Below are 19314 nucleotides of genomic sequence, written 5' to 3' on the forward strand. Positions count from 1 at the left end.
CTGCTTGGTTGATCTGTCGTGACCTGGCTCTCTGGGGGGGAGGTCTCCATGTGATTGTCCCAATCTGCCCTGCCCCGCCCACAATCATTGTCCCTCCATAGGGGCTTCCTAGCTCAGTCTGTCTGTCCCCAGGGCACAGAAAGGAGTGAGTCTTAGAAGAACTACAGGTTCCAAGGCTCCCAGGGAGTCCAAGGGCACCTGGGATGAGAGAAGCCCAATGTCTCTGCCTTGCACTCCCAAAAGACCCCCAGAGACCTCTAGGGATCCTGGGGCCTGTGTGAGTTGGAGGGGCATTTCTGTGGTGGGAAGGAGGGTGGTCTCGAGGCGCCCCAGCCTTGCCCTGCCTCCTGCCCCCAGCTCCAGGAGCTGCACCGAGCTGGGGGCGACCTCATGCACCGTGACGAACGGAGCCGCACGCTCCTGCACCACGCGGTCAGCACCGGTAGCAAGGAAGTGGTCCGCTACCTGCTGGAGCACGGTGAGCTGTGCCCCTGGGGTCCCTGGGGCCGCCGGGATGCTGCCAGGCCTCTCTGACCTCTTCCCTCCACCCTTCTCCAGCGCCCACTGAGATCCTTGATGCCGTGGAGGAAAAGTGAGTATCTGGGCAGGGCAGGACCCCAGTTACCCTGGAAACCACCCAGGCTTCATCTAGCCCCTCGATGTGGATCCTTTCTGAGCCCATAAAACTCTTCCTGGCCACATCTGTCGCCCTCTGGGCCACTCCCAGCCCCGCCCCAGGACCCAACACTTCTGCCCCTTCTGATGGCCCCTGCGGAGACAGGAGGGCCCAGAGGACTGGGTGGGGTCCACAGCCAGCCCCTGTTCCCCCAGTGGGGAGACCTGCCTGCACCAGGCGGCAGCCCTGGGCCAGCGCACCATCTGCCACTACATCGTGGAGGCCGGGGCCTCGCTCATGAAGACCGACCAGCAGGTGAGCAGAGGGGGAGGGCGGGCACGGAGGAATCCACGCAGACACGGCCCGTGGGAGAGGGGAGCCTGGGGGAGGGCGGCCTCGGGATTCAGAGCTGGCCTTCAACACAGCCCAGCCCCCAAGCCTGAGCCCGCAGAAGGCAGCTCCTCCCGAGGAAGCGCCCTGTCTTCCAGTCTGTTGGGGCCAACAGGCTCCTGAGGTGACGGCAGCTCCCCACCCCTGCCTCCATCCAGGGCGACACTCCCCGGCAGAGGGCTGAGAAGGCTCAGGACACGGAACTGGCGGCTTACCTGGAGAACCGGCAGCATTACCAGATGATCCAGCGGGAGGACCAGGAGACGGCGGTGTGAGGGCCGGCCAGTCCCCTCCTGGCCTCCGCCCTGCCACATTCCAGTCAGATGGCCACAGAGGGACCCGGGCCCAGGGAAGGAGCCGCGTGCTGCTCCCTGAGGAGCTGCCCAGACCTAGGGCTGGACTCTAAGGAGCTGGGGGAGGGGTCTCACCCTGTCCCCTGAGGCCACAGCCTAACCCAGAGGGAGGCTCACAGGGGACCAGGAAACTGGACTGGGCTGGGCAGGCCTGGGGGTGGGGGGCATAGCATTGGGGGCGGCCCTCACCTTCCTGCTGTGGGGGCCTTGGAATTCAGGGGCTGCAGCTGGGAGGGCAGAGGGCCTTGAGGAAGCCCCCAGGAAGAGGCTTCTCAAGCCTCACAGCCCTTCGGGACTGTCACTCTGAGGCTCCTGGAAGCTCAGCCCCCTCTCCTGCCTTGACCCCCCACCCACCCAGGGTCTTCTGCTGCACCTGCCTGCCCGCCTGCCGCCCTGCTTAGCTCCCCTGTGACCCTCCTCCCAAACCCTGTCATTTCACCTCCGACTCTGTGGCCTGGGGGTTGGGATGGGGCTCCCTCATGGTGACATGTTTACAGCTGGGTGTGACTCAGTAAAGTGTATTTTTTTTTCCTTTCTGCTTTTCTTTTTTTGGGGGGGTAGGGGGGTCTTCCTGAAGCAGTGGGATCTGCTGGGTTATCCGCAGGGTGGGGGACTGGACGCCGTGAAGCAGGCCCATTTCAGGGGGTCCTGATTCCCGTGTGGGGGTGGGGTCTGAGGGCCTGCCCGGGACCTGACCTCGGCCAGGCTGCCGGGCTCGCAGGGGCTGGGGGAGGAGCCGATTTCCTCCTGCTTCCCGCTTCCCGCTGGGACGATAACAATGAAAGTGAAAGAGGTGGGGCAGGGGCCAGGCCTGGTTTCTTGGGCCCGGTTGCCCAGTGGCTGGGCAAGCCCCCTCCCCCTGGCCTCCACCGCTCTGGCTCCTACGGGGACCTGAAGAGGCGATGCCCGAGGTCCCGGCTCACAAGAGGTGGGCATTTGCAGCCGCTGCAGAGCCGAATCTGGAACTTCTCAGACGGCTCCTGTCCGCTCTTAAGTCAACTAAACCCTGGCCTGCCGGCTCTTCCTTCCTCAACTCCCCCCACCCCCCCTCGCACCCCCTCCAACCTGCGCTCCGAGAAAAGCGCAGCGGCCTCCGCGGCCCACCCCCTCAACAATCTCGCTCTTCTGGGGTTCCCCTGCGAGCCCCACCGCAACACAGAGCAGAGCCCCTGCACACTTGGTGAAGCGATCCGAGGCGAGGGCTGGTGCTGCTTCCCCAGCATCTAAGGGGCGCTGAGAGTCTAGCGGGTCCTGGGAGGTGGAGGGGGGGACTCGACGAGGTTCATCACTGCACCCTCCCGGGGCTCGGCGGACAGAGCCGCTCATCGGCTCGAACGCGGGCCCCACGCTGGGACCTGGGACACAGCCGGGACTCCGTTACCCCGTCCTGGTCTCCAACTAAGGCTCCGTGGCCGTGGAGGGAAGCGGGCGTCCAGGAGAGAAAGGGGACGGCAAACCGGGGCTGGGGCCGATGGAGCTCCAGATCGGGGCATGGGGAATGGGGTTCGGGGACCGGACGGAGGCCCGCGGCCGGGAGAGCCCGGGATCAGAGGATTGGGGGCCCAGGAGAGCCGGGCGTCTGAGAGCGGAGGGCAGAGGCCGGGTGAGGCGAGGGTGTGGGGCGAGCGGCGGGAAGAGGGGGGTAGGGGCGCGGGGAGGGAGGGGAGGCGGGGACGCCGGGGTCGGGGGGCGGTGCGGGTTTGAGGGGAGGGGGCGGGGCAGGTCCTTCCTCAGTGGGGGGGAGGGGCGGGGGGCCCATGTGACCGGCTCAGACCGGTTCTGGAGACAAAAGGGGCCGCGGCGGCCGGAGCGGGACGGCCCGGCGCGGGAGGGAGCGAAGCCGCGCGCGCGGGCAGCGAGCGAGTGAGCGTGCGGGGCCCCGGAGGGTGCGCGGCGGCTTCGGGCCCCCCAGCCGCTGCCCATCTGGGGTCCGGAGGCCGGGAGGGGGTCTGAGCTGCGTCCCGGGCTCCAGGAGGCCCCCGGGGAGATTCCTCCCGCTGTGCACCCGGGCTGGCGGCGAGGGTCCAGCCCCGCCAAGTCCGCCGCCACCGCAGTAGCAGCCCAACCCTTTGGGCCTGGCCTGGGAACTGGGGCAAAGTTGGGGGGGATTGGTCCACGCCTGCGGCCCCCGGGGGGTACTCTGACCCATGCTCTCCCCTCAGGATGCAGCGCCGAAGCTTCCTCCTCCTCGCCCTCCTCGCCCTGCTGGCTCTCACCTCCGCGGTGGCCAAAAAGAAAGGTGATACGGCGGGGGCGGGGGACTGGAAAGGGGCCGGAGCCCAGGTGAGGCCGGACCCCAGGAAGGGTGAGTCCTAGTCCGGGTTCTGAGCTCTGTTCCCCGGCGTTGCAGACAAAGTGAAGAAGGGAGGCCTGGGGAGCGAGTGTGCCGAGTGGACCTGGGGGCCCTGCACCCCCAGCAGCAAGGACTGCGGCGTGGGATTCCGCGAGGGCACCTGCGGGGCCCAGACGCAGCGCATCCGCTGCCGGGTGCCCTGTAACTGGAAGAAGGAGTTCGGAGGTGAGCTGGGGTGCCCGCGGAGGGTAGGCAGGGGGCGCCCAGCTTCACAGGCCCCATCACAGGCTGCTCAGCTCTAACCTCCCCGGGCTCTCCCGCCAGCCGACTGCAAGTACAAGTTTGAGACCTGGGGGGCGTGTGATGGGGGCACAGGCACCAAAGCCCGCCAAGGGACCCTGAAGAAGGCGCGATACAATGCCCAGTGCCAGGAGACCATCCGAGTGACCAAGCCCTGCAGCCCCAAGACCAAAGCCAAGGCCAAAGGTTAGCGAGGGTGGGGTGGGTAGGGATGGGGTTGTCACAGGTGGCTGCCCCCACCTGTGAAGGCAGTGGTGAAGCTGCCGTTTTGGGATACTGGCCAGTGACTTCTTGATGTCTACACTGTCTTTCTATAGGCAGAGACCTTAGGTGGGTGGTACTGAGAGCTCTGCAGATGGGGTTTGGGAGGTTGAAACCCTGGCTCAATAGGATCCAGGGCAGTGGGCCTGGAAGGGCCTGGCCTTGTCATTTCCCAGCAGGTGGGGGCAGTTTCTAGCTGGGAAGGACTTCCTTACTTCCTCTCTCCCTTAGCTTCCTTCCTGACTCTCAGCAGTCCTGGAGGCCAACCAGGCAGAGGGGCATATGCCCACTTCCCAGGCGAGGGGACTGAGGCTGTGTTCCAGGGCTGCTGGGACTAGGACTGAGACCGGGAACTGAGAGGTTTTCTGATTTCCCAGCGGAAGTCCAAGCTGGTGGAGTGAGGAACGTCCCAGGGCATCACAATGGCTGCCCGGGCCCAGGGGCTTCCCGGCGGGCTGATGGAGAACCACCAGGGGGCAGAATTTTGTTTTCTCTAATGTGCGAGCTGCAGGGAAGGGTGGGGGGGTCTCCACTGGGTCACCTGAACCCTGCTAATGCAGTGTTTCTTTCTTGTTTTACAGCCAAGAAAGGGAAGGAAAAGGACTAGCGGCCAGGCCCAGATGCCAAGGAGCCCCGGCTTCACTCGGAGGCCCGGCCCACGCCCTCCCTCCACAGGCTCAAGATGTTACCCACCAGTGCCTTCTTCCTCCTCGTTAGCTTTATCAATCATGCCCTGCTTCTTCCCTCTCACTTGCCCATATCACCCCAAGTGCCCAAAGTGGGGAGGGACAACAGATTCTGGGCAGCTTGAGCACCCCGCCCCCGCCAAGGGATTTGATTCCCCTGTACCCCCCTTTCTTTGTCCTCCGACTGGATGCCATTACTGAGGAATAAATAAAGTAAATATCTTTTTGTTCCCAATAAAAGCTTTTCTTTTAATATATAAAAGCCCCTTCCCAGGGAGTTTGCTGTGGTGATTTGTTGGAAGTGGGAGAATGGAGGAGAGGGCTGGAGGGAATGGTGGCTTTCGGGGGTTTGGGGGCTTGGCGGTGAGTGCCTCCCAGAGCTCATGGAGAAAGAATGGTTATGAAAATTTCTTCCAGGTGCCCCTACTGACCCCTGGAAGGGTGCCCCCGGTCAAGTCCCCTGAGCCCTTCAGTCCTGTTTCTCCAGGGGCCAGGCCAGGGGTGGGAAGGGAACCCGGGGGCGATAGGACTGACTCCTCCATCTCAGTTTCCCCAGATTCAGGATCTTTGGGTCCAGCCCCCTGCCAATCCAGAAGGTTCTATCTTGAGAGAAGAGAGGTGGGGGTAGCTTGCCCTCCAGCCCTGCCCATTCCCCCCACCTCCATCAAGGAAGACTATTGGGGTCAAATCCACCCAACCTGAGGGTTTCTCCCTGGTGACCCACTGGAGCGTCCCTCATACTCTGCAGAGGCCAGTGTGAATACCCCTCGCAGTCCCACCTTCACTACATGTGACCCGGGACAAGCCCCCTCCTTGGGGAGGGACAACTCCACAGAAGGATGGAACCGCTCAGCTCAGCCTAGGGTGGGAGGTGGTGGACCCCAGTTCCTGAGTGAACCCCTGATCTCCCCACTGGCCCATCCTGAATGTGACCAGGCGTGCTATAAGGGGTATGTTCAGAGCCCACTCTGCCTGGCTTCCAGCCAGCCCACCCCCCACACCCACCCAACCAGAGCCTGGCTGAGTAGCTGCAGCAAGGGGAGTCTCTGCCCCTGGAGTGGTATTTAGAAGAAGGGGCGGAGCCTACATGCGGGGGTGTTGGGGGCAGAAAGCACCGGTTACAGCAGAATAGGGGTCCCTCCCCTTCCATTCCCTTCCTGAGTCTCCTTTCCTGACCATTGGCCCTCTTGCTCCTCCCAAAGGAGGCTCTGCTCCCTTCCAGATGTCCCTTCTTTCAGCCATGCTGGCCAGTCACAGTGGGGCAAGGTGCCCATGTAGGCCAGTGCCCCCCAGCTCCCTGAGGCAGGACAACAGAGATGGGTCAGACCGTCCGGCTCAGTCACCTTCTGGGGCTGATCCTCCTCAGCCTGAGCAGAGACCTGGTCTCGGAATCCAGCCAGAGCCTCTTCTGAGCCTCACGGGGTCTCGGGGACCTCAGTTCTCTCCGGAGAACGTGACCACTGAGAAGTGCCTCCAAATCTCCTGGACATCAGCCGAGCCACGCACTCGCCTGCACCCACGCCAGAACCTCCAGTGGCACCCTGCCTGCCTACCTGGCAGTGCCGATGTTCCGATACTGGCAGAGCAGCAGGTGCCGGAAGGTCTTTTTAAAGGTGGCGTTGCAGAGGGCATAGCAGGCTGGGTTGATGGTGCTGTTGACATAGCAGAGCCAGTAGCCGATGGACCACACGGTCTCGGGGATGCAGCTCTGGCAGAAGGTGTTCACCAGGACCATGACGTTGTAGGGCGTCCAGGTGAGGATGAAGGCCAGCAGGATGGCGAAGATGGTCCGAGTCACCTTGCGCTCCCGGGCCGCCATCTGCCGCTTCTTCCGCACCTGGCTGCGGGCGATGCTGGCAAACTTCCGGGCCACGTTGGCCGCCGGGCGCATGCCAGCTGGTGTGGCAGGCACGATCTCGATGGCCGTCACACACTCGTTGCCTGTCTGCTTCGTTACAATCTGGATCTTGGACCATTTGGAGGCCGGGTTGAGGGTCCGTGGCTGGAGGGGGGGTGCGGGTGTGGCCGGCGTGGTGGCCTCTGTGGTTGACAGCTCTGTGGGTGGGCGTTCCTTGGTGTTTTGGGTGGCGCTGCCCGAGCTGGACTCATTGGAGGTGTCCTTGTCGGCCATGGGGCGTGGCGGCGGCGGCAGCACGGGCGGAGGAGCCTCCTCTAGCTTCCCGTTGCGCAGCTCGCCCCGAGCGGCGGCGTCTCCCTGGGGCGGTGGTTTCTTGATGCTCTGCTTCATCAGGGGGCTCTTGAGGAAGGCCAGGGTCTTGGCCTTCTTCTCCTTCGGGCCTTCGGGCCGGTGCTTGTGAACTCGGCTCCGACTGGCCAGGGAGATGTGGACGTAGAGCACCGTCATGATGACCACGGGCAGGTAGAAGGCGGCGATGGCCGTGCCGAAGGTCACTGCGGGGTTGGACAGGAACTGGATGAAGCACTGGTTGTCGGGCACCGTCCGCTTGCCCACCACAAACTGCCAGAACAAGATGGCAGGCGCCCAGAGCACAAAGGACAGGACCCAGGCGGCGGCGATCATCAGGCCTGCCATCTTGGTGGTGCGCCGGGCGGGGTAGGTGAGGGGCTTGGTGACGCAGAAGTACCGGTCGAAGCTGATGATGAGCAGGTTCATGACGGAGGCGTTGCTCACCACGTAATCCAGGGCCAGCCACAGGTCACAGACCACGGCACCCAGGGGCCAGTAGCCCTTGATGATGTACACGGTGTAGAGGTTCATGGAGAAAGCGCCTATGATGAGATCGGCACAGGCCAGGCTGAAGAGGAAGTAGTTGTTGACCGTCTGCAGCTGCCTGTTCACCTTGATGGACAGCATCACCAGGATGTTGCCCACGACCGTCACCAGGCTCAGGGAGCCTGTCACCGTGGCAATGAACACCATCTCCACCGTCTCATAGCGGTTATGGGTTGACGTGACCAGGCGCACAGACTGGTTGCCTGAGCTGCTGTTGATCGGGGTGAAGTTCGCCATTTTGGATAGTGGCAGTGGGCGGACAGTGTCTGGAACAAGAGAGGAAGGGGGTGAACCGCTGAAGCGCATGAGAGGCATGAGGTGGGGTGCCCTGGAGTCAAGGGGATAGAGGAGCAACATCGTCCTGCAGAACCTTAGAGAACCCGGTCCCATCACTTCCTCCTGTCTCCACTCACGCGGCATTTCCTGGGTGCCTACTCTGTGTAAGGGGACGACAGAGGATGAGATGGCTGGATGGCATCACTGACTTGATGGACGTGAGTTTGGGTAAACTCCGGGAGTTGGTGATGGACAGGGAGGCCTGGCGTGCTGCAGTCCGTGGGGTCACAAAGAGTCGGACACGACTGAGCGACTGAACTGAACAGAACTCTGTGCAAGTGCTGTTGTAGGCACTGGGGTTACAGACATGAAGGAGACACACGCAGCCTTCCACTCTCATGAAGCTCACATCCCGATCAGGGGAGACATACATACACATGAGCAATGAAAAAGCGCTAGAATGAAAACAAGGGCAGGTGACAGAAAATGAGTCAGAGAGGGGATGGGCAGTCAGAGCTGCAGAGAGCGGCCTCGACGAGTGCGATGGCGGAGCTGAGGCCCAGAGGCACGTGCAAGGCATGGACAGGAGGCCAGTATGGGTGGAGGGGTGGGGGCAAGGGTGGTCCTGACACCAGCGCGTGGCTCAGGTCAAGGGTATTCCTTCATTCACCCTCTTTGTCACTTCTTTTTCTTTTTTTAGATTTTTTAATGTTTTTTTAATTAGAGGATAATCACAATATTGTGCTGGTTTTTTGCTATCCACCCACATGAATCAGCATTAGGTACACGTATGTCCCTTCCCTCTTGAACTTGGTCACTTCTTAACCAAACGTCCCAGCGGGACTTGCCCACTAATCCGTACAGAAGGCACTGGGGACAAAGGCAAGAATATATACTACCAGCTAATGTGCATTGTCTACCAAGCACTTTCTATGCTTTTTGTAAGTATTCATTCATTTCACCTTCACAACAAATCTAGGAAGTAGACGCTGTTATTTATTTGTTTATCGGTCATGGGGCATGGCATGTGGGATCTTAGTTCCCTGGCTAGGGATCAGACCCACACCCTCTGCAGTGGAAGCACGGAGTCTTAACCACTCGACTACCAGGGAGGACGTTGTTATTTCTTACTAACAGATGAAGAAACCGAGGCCATAACCTGCCCAAGGTTCCATAGCTCCTGCAGCTCATGTTGCTGTTCCAGAGCTAAGGGATCTGGCAGAGGGAGCCCCAAAGAGCCACAGGAGCCAGTGGTCCCAGAGGTGACCTGACCTGATCACGGAGCAGGTGGCGTGGAATCGGAAATTCAACGAGGAGGGGACAGTGCCACTGTGGCAGCCCCTCCCGGAGCACCCCCACATCCCCAGGGCGTGGGGGTGCAGCGCAAGGGCAGCTGGGGTCTGTTTGTGAAGAACCAGAAGCCCAAAGGGCCTGTCCGCTGAGGCGAGACTCCAAGGGCTTCCCGCGGGCCAGTGCCCGATGGGAACCCGAAGGGGGAGCGAGTGGCCCAGAGGGGCTGCTGCAGGGGCGCCCGTGGCCAGCCCCCGAGGGTGCCCCTCGCCTGCCAGTGCCCACTGGGTGCCCTTGCCGGAGGCCCCCAAGCCTGGGGCCTCTCCCTGAAGCCTCTCCGCATCCCCCCACCTCCTCTCCCTCCATGTGAGGGAGGCCCACGCCCAGCGCGCTGTGCCAGGGCAGCCGTTCAGCCCAGCCTCCTTCACACCCGCCAACACGCGCACCATTACACACGCACACGGGCCCATCACAGCCCCACCAGCCCCGCAGCTCCCTGGCGTATATACGTAGCTCTGTGCGTCTGTGTGAGAGAGAGGCGGAGGAAGCAGGGTGTGGAGGAAGGAGCCCGCACCCCACAGCCCAGGCTCCCAGGGTCTTAGCTGGGCGGCCATGCGCAAGCCACCTTGCCCCCCTGCCCCTCCCGGGCTCCTTTGCAAAGTAGAGAGAGAGGCTGCCTGTCCTGGGACAGCCTCCCTCCTGGCAGCGATGCGGGTCAGCACCTCAACTGCCTCTCCAGCACGATTATGCACTGGAGGCTGGAACCAGGTGCCAGAGTGACCCCCCTGCACCCGCCCTCCCCTCCAAGCCCGGCTTCAGTCAGCCACCATTACAGCCCCAGCCTCCTGGCCTGGCAGTTTCAATCCTCACACCCAAATCCTTAGTTCACAGGAGAGGCTCAGAGCAGGGTGGTGCCACCCCCAAGGTGGCAGAAGAGTCAAGGGCAAAGACCAAGTACCATGCTCACAGACTCCAAAATAGAAGCTTGGGCACCACCTTCTGGGCGAGACAGGAGGCTGAGGCACCCGGCCTGGGGAGGCTGCCGTTCATAGGCAAGTGCAGGCTGGCTGGTGAGGGCTGGACAGGAATGGTTCATCCACCAGCCTCAAGGAAACCCTCGCCTTAGACCTCCCCCCAGCCCCCCGGTAGGGTCTAGACACAGGCCAGTGAGATAGGAATGGAGATGGAGGTACCAAACAGGAATCACATAATAGCTCTTGTTTATTGAGTGTGAACTATGAGTCAGGGATCCCTCTGAGCTTTTTATATAGATTATCGGGCTTAATCCTCACAGCAGCCGAAAAAGGCAGGTGCTATAAGTGTCTTCATCTTACTGAGGTATCTTCTTACACGCGAGGATGTGAATTAACTTGCCTAAAGTTACCCAGTGTGTAAGGAGGGGTGGGGGCAGAATTAGAGCCCGGGAGCCACCTTAACCCCCAGGTGCTACAACAGCCTCTTGTTTTCCTGCCTCTACTCTATCCTGCCTCAGGTGGCTCAGCGGTTAAAAGAATCCATCTGCAACATAGGAGACACCAGAGACAGGAGTTCAATACCAAGGTTGGGAAGATCCCCTGGAGAAGGAAAAGCAACCCGCTCCAGTATTCTTACATGGAGAATCCTGATGGACAGAGGAGCCTGGCAGGCTACAGTCCATGGGGTCACAAAGAGTCGGACACAACTGAGCACACAGCACCGGGGTGGATCTGGGGAGGCCTGGGTGTAGGGTCTCTTCTCATTCCCTGTGGGCTCCCTCTCTTAGCTTTCCCAGAGAAAAACAGATCTCTTACCTCCATCTGAACAGCTTGTCTCCAATCAGGTGGCCAAGGGTTTACTCCTTGCCCTGGACCTGCTTGGGGAAGCGGCCAGCTGCAGACAGGTCTAGGCAAATACTTTCCCCTCTTCCCGCCCCAAATATCTTTCAGGGGGTCACCCGCAGACATTCCAACTGCACCCTCTGCTGGGGCGCTTCTCTGGGATTCAGGCCCCGCGGGAACCTGGGGAGCAGCCACCGCCCGGGGATGTGTGCACCGCTAGATGGCAATGTCGGTCCCTGGGTGCAGCTCCGGATCTAGAGCAGGTGGCCGCTATTCGCCCACCGCCCCCAAACTCCAAGAGCTACAGGGAACTCACGGGAAGTCCCAGGTAGGGCCTCACAGGGGAGGGCCTAGGAGCCCCTTCGCCAGGCCCCGCCCCAGAGCTGCATTGGGCTCCTCCAGGGGTTCCGCAGTGGGAAAGTTAAGGGCACCCGGTTCCACCCGGCACACTGCGAGGCATGGGTGGGCGGGAAGGCGAGTGCGAGTTCTGTTTGTGTGTGATCACTGGGGAGCGCGAGTAGAAGCTAGTAGCTGTCTGCATGTGCTGTGTGTGTGCGCGCTGAGCCACGCCTGGATACCAGTGCGCCCGTGTGCGCGTGAGCATGCTCGCGCGGTGTGGACACGTGCATGTGCATGTCTCTGTGTGTGCCTGGAGTGCTGCGGCCTGGGCATGCACACGGTTCGGGTGTGCCTGCATCTGTGAGCCTGTGTACAGGAGCAAATGCCGGATCCACCGTGGGTCCTGTGCGTCCCGCCCCTGCCCGGAGGCTCAGCCCATACTTCGGCTGTCTGAGTATGAAGAAGGTCGGCCAAGAACCCGGGTCTAGATCGCTCCCCGCCTGTGTATGGGGAAGCGTTCCCGGCTGCACCGCAAGACCCGACTACAGTCTGAGTTGCCTGGGAGACCCCAGACGTGGGGGCATCGTCTTAGCTCAGGGCCCCGCGGTGTGTGCGTCCCCAACATTGAGGTGCCGAATCCCGGACTGGGACGGGCTTTTGTCGAGGGGTTGCTGTTAAGAGTCTCTCAACCTGACTTGCGGGACACTCGGTTCTGCTCAGTGTGCCCACTGCGCAGATATCGCCAAAGGGCGCCCAGTCTGCGGGGGAAGGGTGCCAGAAGCACCTCCATAACTGGGATGCCCGGCCGGGACTTGTGTAAGGCGTGTGTAAGACTCTTTCCCATCTCACACTCCTAACCCTGAACCCCGCCGTAGAGGAACCGCCCGGCATCAGCGGCTGGAGAGGGCACCCGGCCTCTCGAGCCCTGGACTGGGGTGGGCCTCGTCGGGAATTATTACTGGGCCCAACTGGAGACCACGTCTCCCCGACTCCCTGGTGGTCGAAGGGGCCCTGGCTCCCCCGTGCCCCACCCTCCCCCAACTCCCTGGAACGCAGTTTCTGCAGCCTCTGGGCGTGGGCACCTTGCTTTCCTGGGAACTGGAGCCCCCCTTTCCCCAGGCGCCAGGGCCGGGGGGCGGTGGTGGTGAAGGGCGGGGGTGGGAGGTGAGTCCTCGATTCCTAGGCGTTCACGCTAGGGCTCCAGGAAGGCTGTGGTCTCTGCTGTGTCCCTGGGGTAGGAGAGGAGACTCAGGAGTTGCGGGGAGGGAGAAGGGGCGCAGGGGATTTGGCACCGACACTGCACTGCGCGTGACACTTCCGCCATGGGGCTCGGGGCTAGGTGCTGGACCTCCCAGTCTCTGAGCCTGGGCGACAAAGGAGGGGAGTCTTGGAGGGGGGAGGGGCGCCAGGAGAGGGCAGGGGTGTTTCCAGTCAGAGTTCAAGGTCGCTGATGGAGGATTCGGTGGACTGGAGTGGGCTGGCGGCGCCGGGGTGGCGAGGAGACGGGCGGGAAAAAGCCTCTTTGGGGCTCCAGCGCCCGGCGCCCCGAAGAGCTGCCAGTGCAGGATGAAGTACGGGGTCCCGCCCCCGACGGCTGCCCCGGGCTCCTGAGGGGCTGCGGGCGGGCACACACACCGGCACCAGCACCGCCGCCGCCCGACCCACTGCTTGTCCATTCCTTCCCGGAGGCGCACCTGGAGAAGCCTCCGAGCCACACTCCGGGCCTTTCTTCCAGCGGGCCCCTCACCCCCCAGGCCTTCTGCAGCTCCCAGCACCGGGCTCGCCCCCGAAGAAGCCTGGGGCCCTGTCCTAGTCGGGCCCGCCTCGGGGAGCCTCCGAGGGTCCGCGAGCCACGCGTCCTTCTCTGCCCACTGAGTCCCCCGCCCCCGCGCAGCCGCGGAGTCACTTACCAGACACCTCCGCCCCGTTCCCCTCGCACCTGACAGACGGCGGGACTGGGGGGTGGCCCCGCGGGCCGGCGGGCGGGGCGCGCGGCCGGGCCGCGGGCCGGGGGCGGGGACGGGGTGCAGAGGGGCGGCCCCTGCTCCGCCCGCAGCTCCCGGCGCTGTGGCTGAGACTCGCGCTCACGCTCGCACTTTTCCCCGAGCCGCGTGATGTCACGGGGAAGCAGCCAATCCTGGCGGGGCCGCGCCGCCCGCCCCGGGCCGGCCACCCAACGGGGACGCGCGGGGGGCACCACCCCGGCGTCGGGGACCCCTGCTACGCGCGCCCCTCCCTGGAGCCGGCCGGAGGCTCTCCACTCGGGCACTGTGGGGGGCACCGCCCGCGGCTCCCAGCGCGGCTTAGCGGGGGGCGCTGCCCTCCCGGGAGCATGGGGGGGTGGGGTGGGGTGGGGTGTCCGCGTTGTCATGGGGACGCGGCGCCCCCTCGCGGGCTGGGAAGGGAGCTGGCAGCCCCGTCTGGCTGCGCTCCCGCCCCCGCTCTGACCAAGCCCAGGGGACGGGGAGGGGGTCTCGTGCCCCACCCGGGTCTCTCTCCTCACACTGCCCGGCTCGCAGCTGGACCACCGGGGCGCGAGTGTTTGACCCTAACAGGAAGTTATGGGTGGGTGGGTGGGGTGGGCTCTCTGCCGTCCGGGTTCCGTCGGGGCAGAGCCGAGGGCCGGCAGTTTCGAGCCTCCAGACGGAGTATTGGCCTCCGGGCAGCCAGGGAAGAAGGGGCGCCGTCGGGGCCTGGAAAGGCGCTGGAGAGAGAAGCTAGGCGACGGTCCCTAGGGAGAAAGGAGCTGGCTCATCGCACGCAACCTCGCCCGACCCCCATTCCTGCCGTCCGGCTCCCTGCTCCCGCGTTCCAAGCCGGAGAGCGGGTGTGCGCCCTTTCTCCAGCCCCGGGGACAGGACGCGGGGCCCTCCGGCCTGCAGGGCAAGCTCTCCGATGCCTGTGAGGGAAATCTGAGTGCCCAAGGTCACCTGGGGTGGAACCCGGAACGAGAGCCTCGAGGGAGATAGCTGCGGGTCTCTTGAGGTGTTCGAGAACGGCGCGGGCCGAAGCCCTGGGGCTCGGGGCCTTGCCTGCCCCGAGCTGGAGGGCCAGTTGGGGCGCTCGAGGGATGAGCGCTGGAAGGCTTCAGCACCTCGGAGAGCGCCACCTCGACGCTGACCTCGGCTGCTCCGCTCCGCCTGCGGGCACCAGCGTTCCTGCCTCCCCCGAGACCTTCCTTCCTGCGGCCGGCTAAGGTCCGACTTGCCCCCCCCATCCCCCACCCTGCCCCACCACATGCCCAGGCCCCGGGGCTTGCCACCCCAAACTCTCTGAGCGCGAACGTCCGATTAAACCTTAAGACGGATGGTTTCTTTTCTTGAAAAAACAATTCAAGTCCCGCCCCTCCTCCACGGGTTGGGCGGGGGGCTGTGTGTGCTGGGCGCGGGGAGGTGGAGGGCGTACCGCAGCGGAGGAGGCAGCAGGAGCTGCCAGAAAAGGGGCGGGAACTCAGGCAGGAGCCAGCCCCGTGGTGCTCTTCGTGTGGAGCCCTCTGCGTGAACCCGAGGGCTGCCGCTGGCGCCTGGGCGAAAGTGAGGAGCAAGCCATCGGTCTTTTACCTGAACGCTCTGGTCTCCCATGAGTCCCATAATCAAAGGGTGGAAAAGGCCTTGCTGTTCTTGCCCCCACCTCACAGAAGAGGAACCAGCCTTGTTTGCTTCATGTGGCAATTAGATGACTGTCAGCACTGGTTTCCCTTTTTCACGTCCCTCCTAGGGCCTGGGAGAGGGTGCTCCTTCTAGGAGGGTGAAAGTGTGTGTTCGCACGCACATGCAGGTTGGGATGGACTGTCAGACGAGAAAACAAGCAAGGCCACTGGAGGCCGCAGAAACTAGAAAAGTCTCCTCCAACAACTCCCTGGAATTCCTCCAGAAGCTGTTGGGCAAAGCTGCTCCCGTTTTTCCAAAATGTCTATGGTGGGGTAGGTAGGGCCTTGGGCATCCCCCAATTCCAGATCCCACAGTGAACTGTGGAGAGCAGAGTCAGGAACCAGGGGACCTGGTTTAGTCTTTACTCTCTACCTTTGATCCAGCTGCCTCCATAGGCATGTTGAAAGTCGCTCAGTCATGTCCTTGTCTTGGCGACCCCGTGGACTCTTCAGTCCATGGAATTCTCCAGGTCAGAATACTGGAGTGGGTAGCCTTTCCCTTCTCCAGGGAATCTTCCCAACCCAGGGATTGAACCCAGGTCTCCTGCATTGCAGGTGGATTCTTCACCAACTGAGCTATGAGGGAAGCCCAGCTTGGGTCCACAGAACTGCTGGGAACCTGTTGCCTCATCTCCAGTTGCGATTGCTGAGCTCTGCCCCACTGACCCTGCAACCTTATCGTGGTAAGCAGGGGGCCCATGGAGGCTCTACCTACGCAGACAAGGGCTTTCTAAGGAAAGGGGATGGTGTCAGGATGGGAGCTGTTGACAGGGGCCTCCAACAGGTAGGGGCTAGGTTCATGCTTGGCCAGTAAGGACAGAGGCAAGGCTAGGCAGGACTGAATTTAGGTCATTTCATCCACAAGGCCTCTTCATACCCCTTTCCCCCAAGTAACAGCACATCAGGGTCCCATCTGGGTTCGGACCCTGGCTCCACTAGTGAGCTGTGTGGTCTGGGTGTATCCACCACAGAGGGTTTGAGGTAAGGTCTGAGATGATAAAACACTGAATCCTGGGCACACGTTTTACAATCAACAAATTCAGAGCCCCTACTCAGACCACGAAATTCTTCCTCCCTACGAGGGGAGGACTGGGTAGAGGGCAGGCACTGCAGGGGGCGCCCTTCTCCTTCCATCCTTTAATATGTAACTCAAATCTCACCTCTTCAAGGAGGCCTCCTCCTACCACTCCAGTGCTCTCAGAGCTGGAAGTAACTTTAGGAGGCTGCAGAGAACAAGCCCTACCTCCTATCCGGAAAAAGGGAAGCAAGAGAAAAGGCAAGTGGCCTGCTCAAGGTCACACAGCTAGTTGACGTGCCTCTTGGTCCAGAGCGTGCTATACTACTACTTTAAATAAAATTCTAGTGCTCTTCACCATGTAACTCTTCACATGGTTTCATATTATTTGCTTTCATCTGGTGGTTCTATCTCTGCTGGGGCAGAGCAGACTTCTGTACGCCCCACAGTGTCTGGGAGAGAGTTGAACACAAAAAAGTCCCTTGAGAAGTACTTGTTGCTGCAAAAAGCCCTAGGGGTGTCTCTGATTTCCGTGTCCCCACTGTGAGAGAGGGGACAAGAATCCTTCCGCTAACTGGCTTAAAACTCAATGGCCAAGACGCATGGCCACAGCAGACCCCTGGGCTACTGCCCTGACCCAAACAAAGGGAAACCCAAGCCCCCAGCGCATGGCATCTTGGGGGGGGGAGTACCTGTAGGTGAGACCCAGCTCCCTGCTGGCCACCCCAGACACCCATGACACATGCTTTCCGGGACTGCAGGGGAGTGGGAGCCAGTTTTCTGGTCAGTGTTTTCTTCACTCCAGGCCCATCATCCTGAGTAGGAAGCAACCAAGATGAGTGACCTCCCACCATTCTTACCCACCTGCTACCGTGAAGGGTGCCCCAAACCTTAGCAGGCCCCTGGAAGCAGGCAGTGGCGGGACACAGATGCAGCACGAAGCAGAGGTGGCAGCCCTTACCTGAGTGGCTTCTGCTGAGGCATCACGGGGCTCCCCGCCGAGGACAGCGGCACCGGAGGCAGTGCGCAGGAGAACTGAGGCGGCTCAGCTCCACGGCCCCCACGCCCACCGCTACCCCCTCCCTCCATCCGCGTGGAAACAGACAGAGAAGAGACCGGTGAGGGCACGTCATCATTTTAATGGTGCAGATCTTTGGTGTTTCCCTCATTAGCAGTCAGACCACCCCCTCTCCTCCCGCCACAACGTTTCTATGATGAGTTACAAACAGAAAAGTAATCACATTGTTCATACTAAAAACAAAATAATCAGAGCCTTGATTTCTCCACTAGAAACTACACGTACAGTTCAAGATTCCACATGCAACACCTCAAATCACAGACCGAGACCTCACATTCCGACCCGGAGTCTCACCCCTCCCCCAGCCTTGGGCTGGCTTTGGCCTGGGCTCAGCTAACACTCACACCCGCAGGTGCCGCTCTCAGGGCCTTGGGGTGGTGGGGAGGAGGCGCTCGGTGGACAAGCCCCGGGGGGCTGGCCAGCCTACACCCCCCACTCCTGAGTGAGGACCTGCCCACTGTCCCTTGACTCCATCCTATCTCGGGCAAGCAGGCTGCCCCCTCCACTCCATGGATGTCCCCCACTGCTAACTGCAGAAGTCCCTGTGCTCAGGAGTCTGGGAGCCAGGCCTGACTCCTGACCGTGGTCTCTGTGGGGGAAGATGATCAAGAGGCTGAAGCTCTGGAAGGCTCAGAGATGGAGGTGGTTTCCGGGGCCGGGCCGCTCCTCCTGCGTTAGGGTTCCTAGTGGCTCTGCCTGCACAACAGGTGAACAGGGAGAAGCTGCCCCACTGGCCACCGGCCAGGATGGTCGGGCCCAGATCTGGAAGACTGTTCACCCTTGGGGGGGGGGGGAGGGGGAGGGGTCTCTGCCCAGGGCTGAGTCCCTTGAGCCTTGGTTCTAGAAGGGGCGGGGGGGTACGTGGCAGGGATACCCACCTCCTCCTCCATTTGCAGTGAGCACGGCAGTCTGTGACTCCCCTGGGCCCCAGATCCTGGAAGGGTCTAGTCCCCGGAGGCAAGCCTGGCCCCTTGCACCGCCTCACTTTCTGCTGCCCCGGATGGACGCCCTCCTGACCCCCACCCTCGCGCTCCTGTTCCCTGACGCAGCCCGCGGCTCTTCTGCGCGCTCGGTTCCCAGTCAGCTGTGAGGTCCGGTTTCTGCTCAGCGGTTCACAGGGAGGCACCAGGGCACGCCAGTCTCTACCTGTCCCGTGGCTCCCCGCTGGGGCCCGCCGCCTCCCCCCTGCCGTCAGGAAGGTGGTTGCTGTTGGTCAGGTCGCAGCGCGGCGGGGTTGGTCCCTCGGTGCTGGGGAGGGGGGCGGGAGGAGGGGCCGAAGAAGAGGAGGGCAGGGCGGGCTCCCGCCCAGGGGTGGCGGGCCGCTCCCAGGAGGCTGTCCGGGGGCTCAAGCCTCGCTCCGCCAGCTGCCCGGCTTCCGGGAGCAGTCCCCGAGAGGTGGAGGGCTGCGGCGAGGGGGCGCGCGCAGCCCCCGGCTCGGCGCCTGTCTGGGAGCTGCGGTGAATGCGGTGGCTGACGATGATGTTGTTGCCAAAGCCGCCCATGGAGGCCATGGTCGTGCTCTGCTCCCGCTGCACCACGGCCGTCATGCCTCCTTCAGCCATCAGCCGCTGGATCCTGCTGAGCGCGTCTTCCCCGCTGGCCCCGTAGTCCGAGCCCTCCCCTGGAAGGTACAAGGCAGAAGGGAGGGAATCAGCTGCTGGCCTGAGCCTGAGTCAGCCAGGCCAGTGCTAGGAGGAGCGGGCAGATTCTAGCTACAGGCAGAAACGGGGTGGTGGCCAGCCCCTCGGTTCTGGAATCAACCAAGTGGATTTCCCTGGCGGCCCAAGGGTTAAGATTCTGTGCTTCAAATGCAGCAGGGGTATGGGTTCCATCCCTGGTCTGGGAACCAAGACCCCACGCACTGCATGGTGCAGCCAAAAAAAAAAAAAAATCAAGTCAGGGACTTGGAAGCCAGATAAGATGCCCCAAACAATCCTAATTCACACTTGAGCCTAGGGGGCTGAGACTGCTCAGCTGGTTAAGAGGGGGCCTGGACCAGAAGCTGGGAGTCTGCCTTTAACCCCTTGGACACCAGAGGCAGGCTGGTCTTGCAGCCCATGGAGGCGGCCCAGAGAGCTGGTGGTGTCTGCCCCTCCGTCTGACACAGCCTAGTAAACCTGGGCCTGGGAAAGGGTCTACACCTGGTGATCGCAAAGCGAGGGCACCGCAGACAGTGTGGCTAGGAGACAAACGCTC

The 19314-nt window shown here is 62.3% G+C and overlaps 4 protein-coding genes across 29 annotated transcripts in view; 2 read left to right on the forward strand and 2 right to left on the reverse strand.

Moving 5' to 3' along the window:
* DGKZ (diacylglycerol kinase zeta) overlaps positions 1 to 1890 on the forward strand; it is a 44789-nt gene extending 42899 nt beyond the window's left edge. For 17 of the 18 annotated variants that reach the window (XM_042233453.2, XM_027979683.3, XM_027979684.2 and 14 more), the window contains 4 exons: positions 358 to 478; positions 559 to 592; positions 832 to 931; positions 1165 to 1890. In XM_042233453.2, the coding sequence (XP_042089387.1) occupies positions 358 to 478; positions 559 to 592; positions 832 to 931; positions 1165 to 1281 (372 nt within the window). In that variant the 3' untranslated portion in view covers positions 1282 to 1890. The other variant, XM_060399572.1, reaches the window with a different exon arrangement.
* A 304-nt stretch (positions 1891 to 2194) lies between these two features.
* Positions 2195 to 5161, forward strand: MDK (midkine). Of its 2 annotated transcripts, none has more exons than XM_004016437.5 (5): positions 2195 to 2287; positions 3522 to 3598; positions 3710 to 3877; positions 3977 to 4138; positions 4795 to 5161. In XM_004016437.5, exons 1-5 carry the CDS (start codon positions 2262 to 2264, stop codon positions 4818 to 4820), a joined length of 459 nt encoding a protein of 152 aa, XP_004016486.3. In that variant the 5' UTR covers positions 2195 to 2261; the 3' UTR covers positions 4821 to 5161. The 2 variants fall into 2 exon arrangements, with proteins under 2 accessions (XP_004016486.3, XP_014956632.2); XM_015101146.4 differs by lacking the exon at positions 2195 to 2287 and adding an exon at positions 3144 to 3222.
* A 461-nt stretch (positions 5162 to 5622) lies between these two features.
* On the reverse strand, positions 5623 to 13365 carry CHRM4 (cholinergic receptor muscarinic 4). The gene is made up of 2 exons (XM_060399573.1): positions 13287 to 13365; positions 5623 to 7920 (listed from the first exon to the last, which is right to left on the reverse strand). The coding sequence occupies exon 2, from the start codon at positions 7889 to 7891 to the stop codon at positions 6449 to 6451; it is 1443 nt and encodes a 480-aa protein (XP_060255556.1). The 5' UTR covers positions 7892 to 7920; positions 13287 to 13365; the 3' UTR covers positions 5623 to 6448.
* A 3794-nt stretch (positions 13366 to 17159) lies between these two features.
* AMBRA1 (autophagy and beclin 1 regulator 1) overlaps positions 17160 to 19314 on the reverse strand; it is a 165800-nt gene continuing 163645 nt past the window's right edge. For all 8 annotated transcript variants that reach the window (XM_027979697.2, XM_027979696.2, XM_027979695.2 and 5 more), the window contains one exon: positions 17160 to 18739. In XM_027979697.2, coding sequence (XP_027835498.1) covers positions 18261 to 18739 — 479 coding nt within the window. In that variant the 3' untranslated portion in view covers positions 17160 to 18260. The remainder of the gene's footprint in view (positions 18740 to 19314) is intronic.

Source organism: Ovis aries, chromosome 15 (genome assembly GCF_016772045.2).
Source record: "Ovis aries strain OAR_USU_Benz2616 breed Rambouillet chromosome 15, ARS-UI_Ramb_v3.0, whole genome shotgun sequence".
NCBI lineage: Eukaryota > Metazoa > Chordata > Mammalia > Artiodactyla > Bovidae > Ovis > Ovis aries.

What these genes read in the sequence shown, in the direction of transcription:
- MDK (XM_004016437.5), top strand. Translation starts at nt 2,262, where the DNA reads ATGCCCGAGGTCCCGGCTCACAAGAG. An exon ending in GAGGTCCCGGCTCACAAGAG is followed by an intron (nt 2,288 to 3,521) that starts GTGGGCATTTGC and finishes CTCTCCCCTCAG; the next exon opens with GATGCAGCGCCGAAGCTTCC. An exon ending in CTGGAAGAAGGAGTTCGGAG is followed by an intron (nt 3,878 to 3,976) that starts GTGAGCTGGGGT and finishes CTCTCCCGCCAG; the next exon opens with CCGACTGCAAGTACAAGTTT.
- CHRM4 (XM_060399573.1), bottom strand. Translation starts at nt 7,891, where the DNA reads ATGGCGAACTTCACCCCGATCAACAGCAGCTCAGGCAACCAGTCTGTG.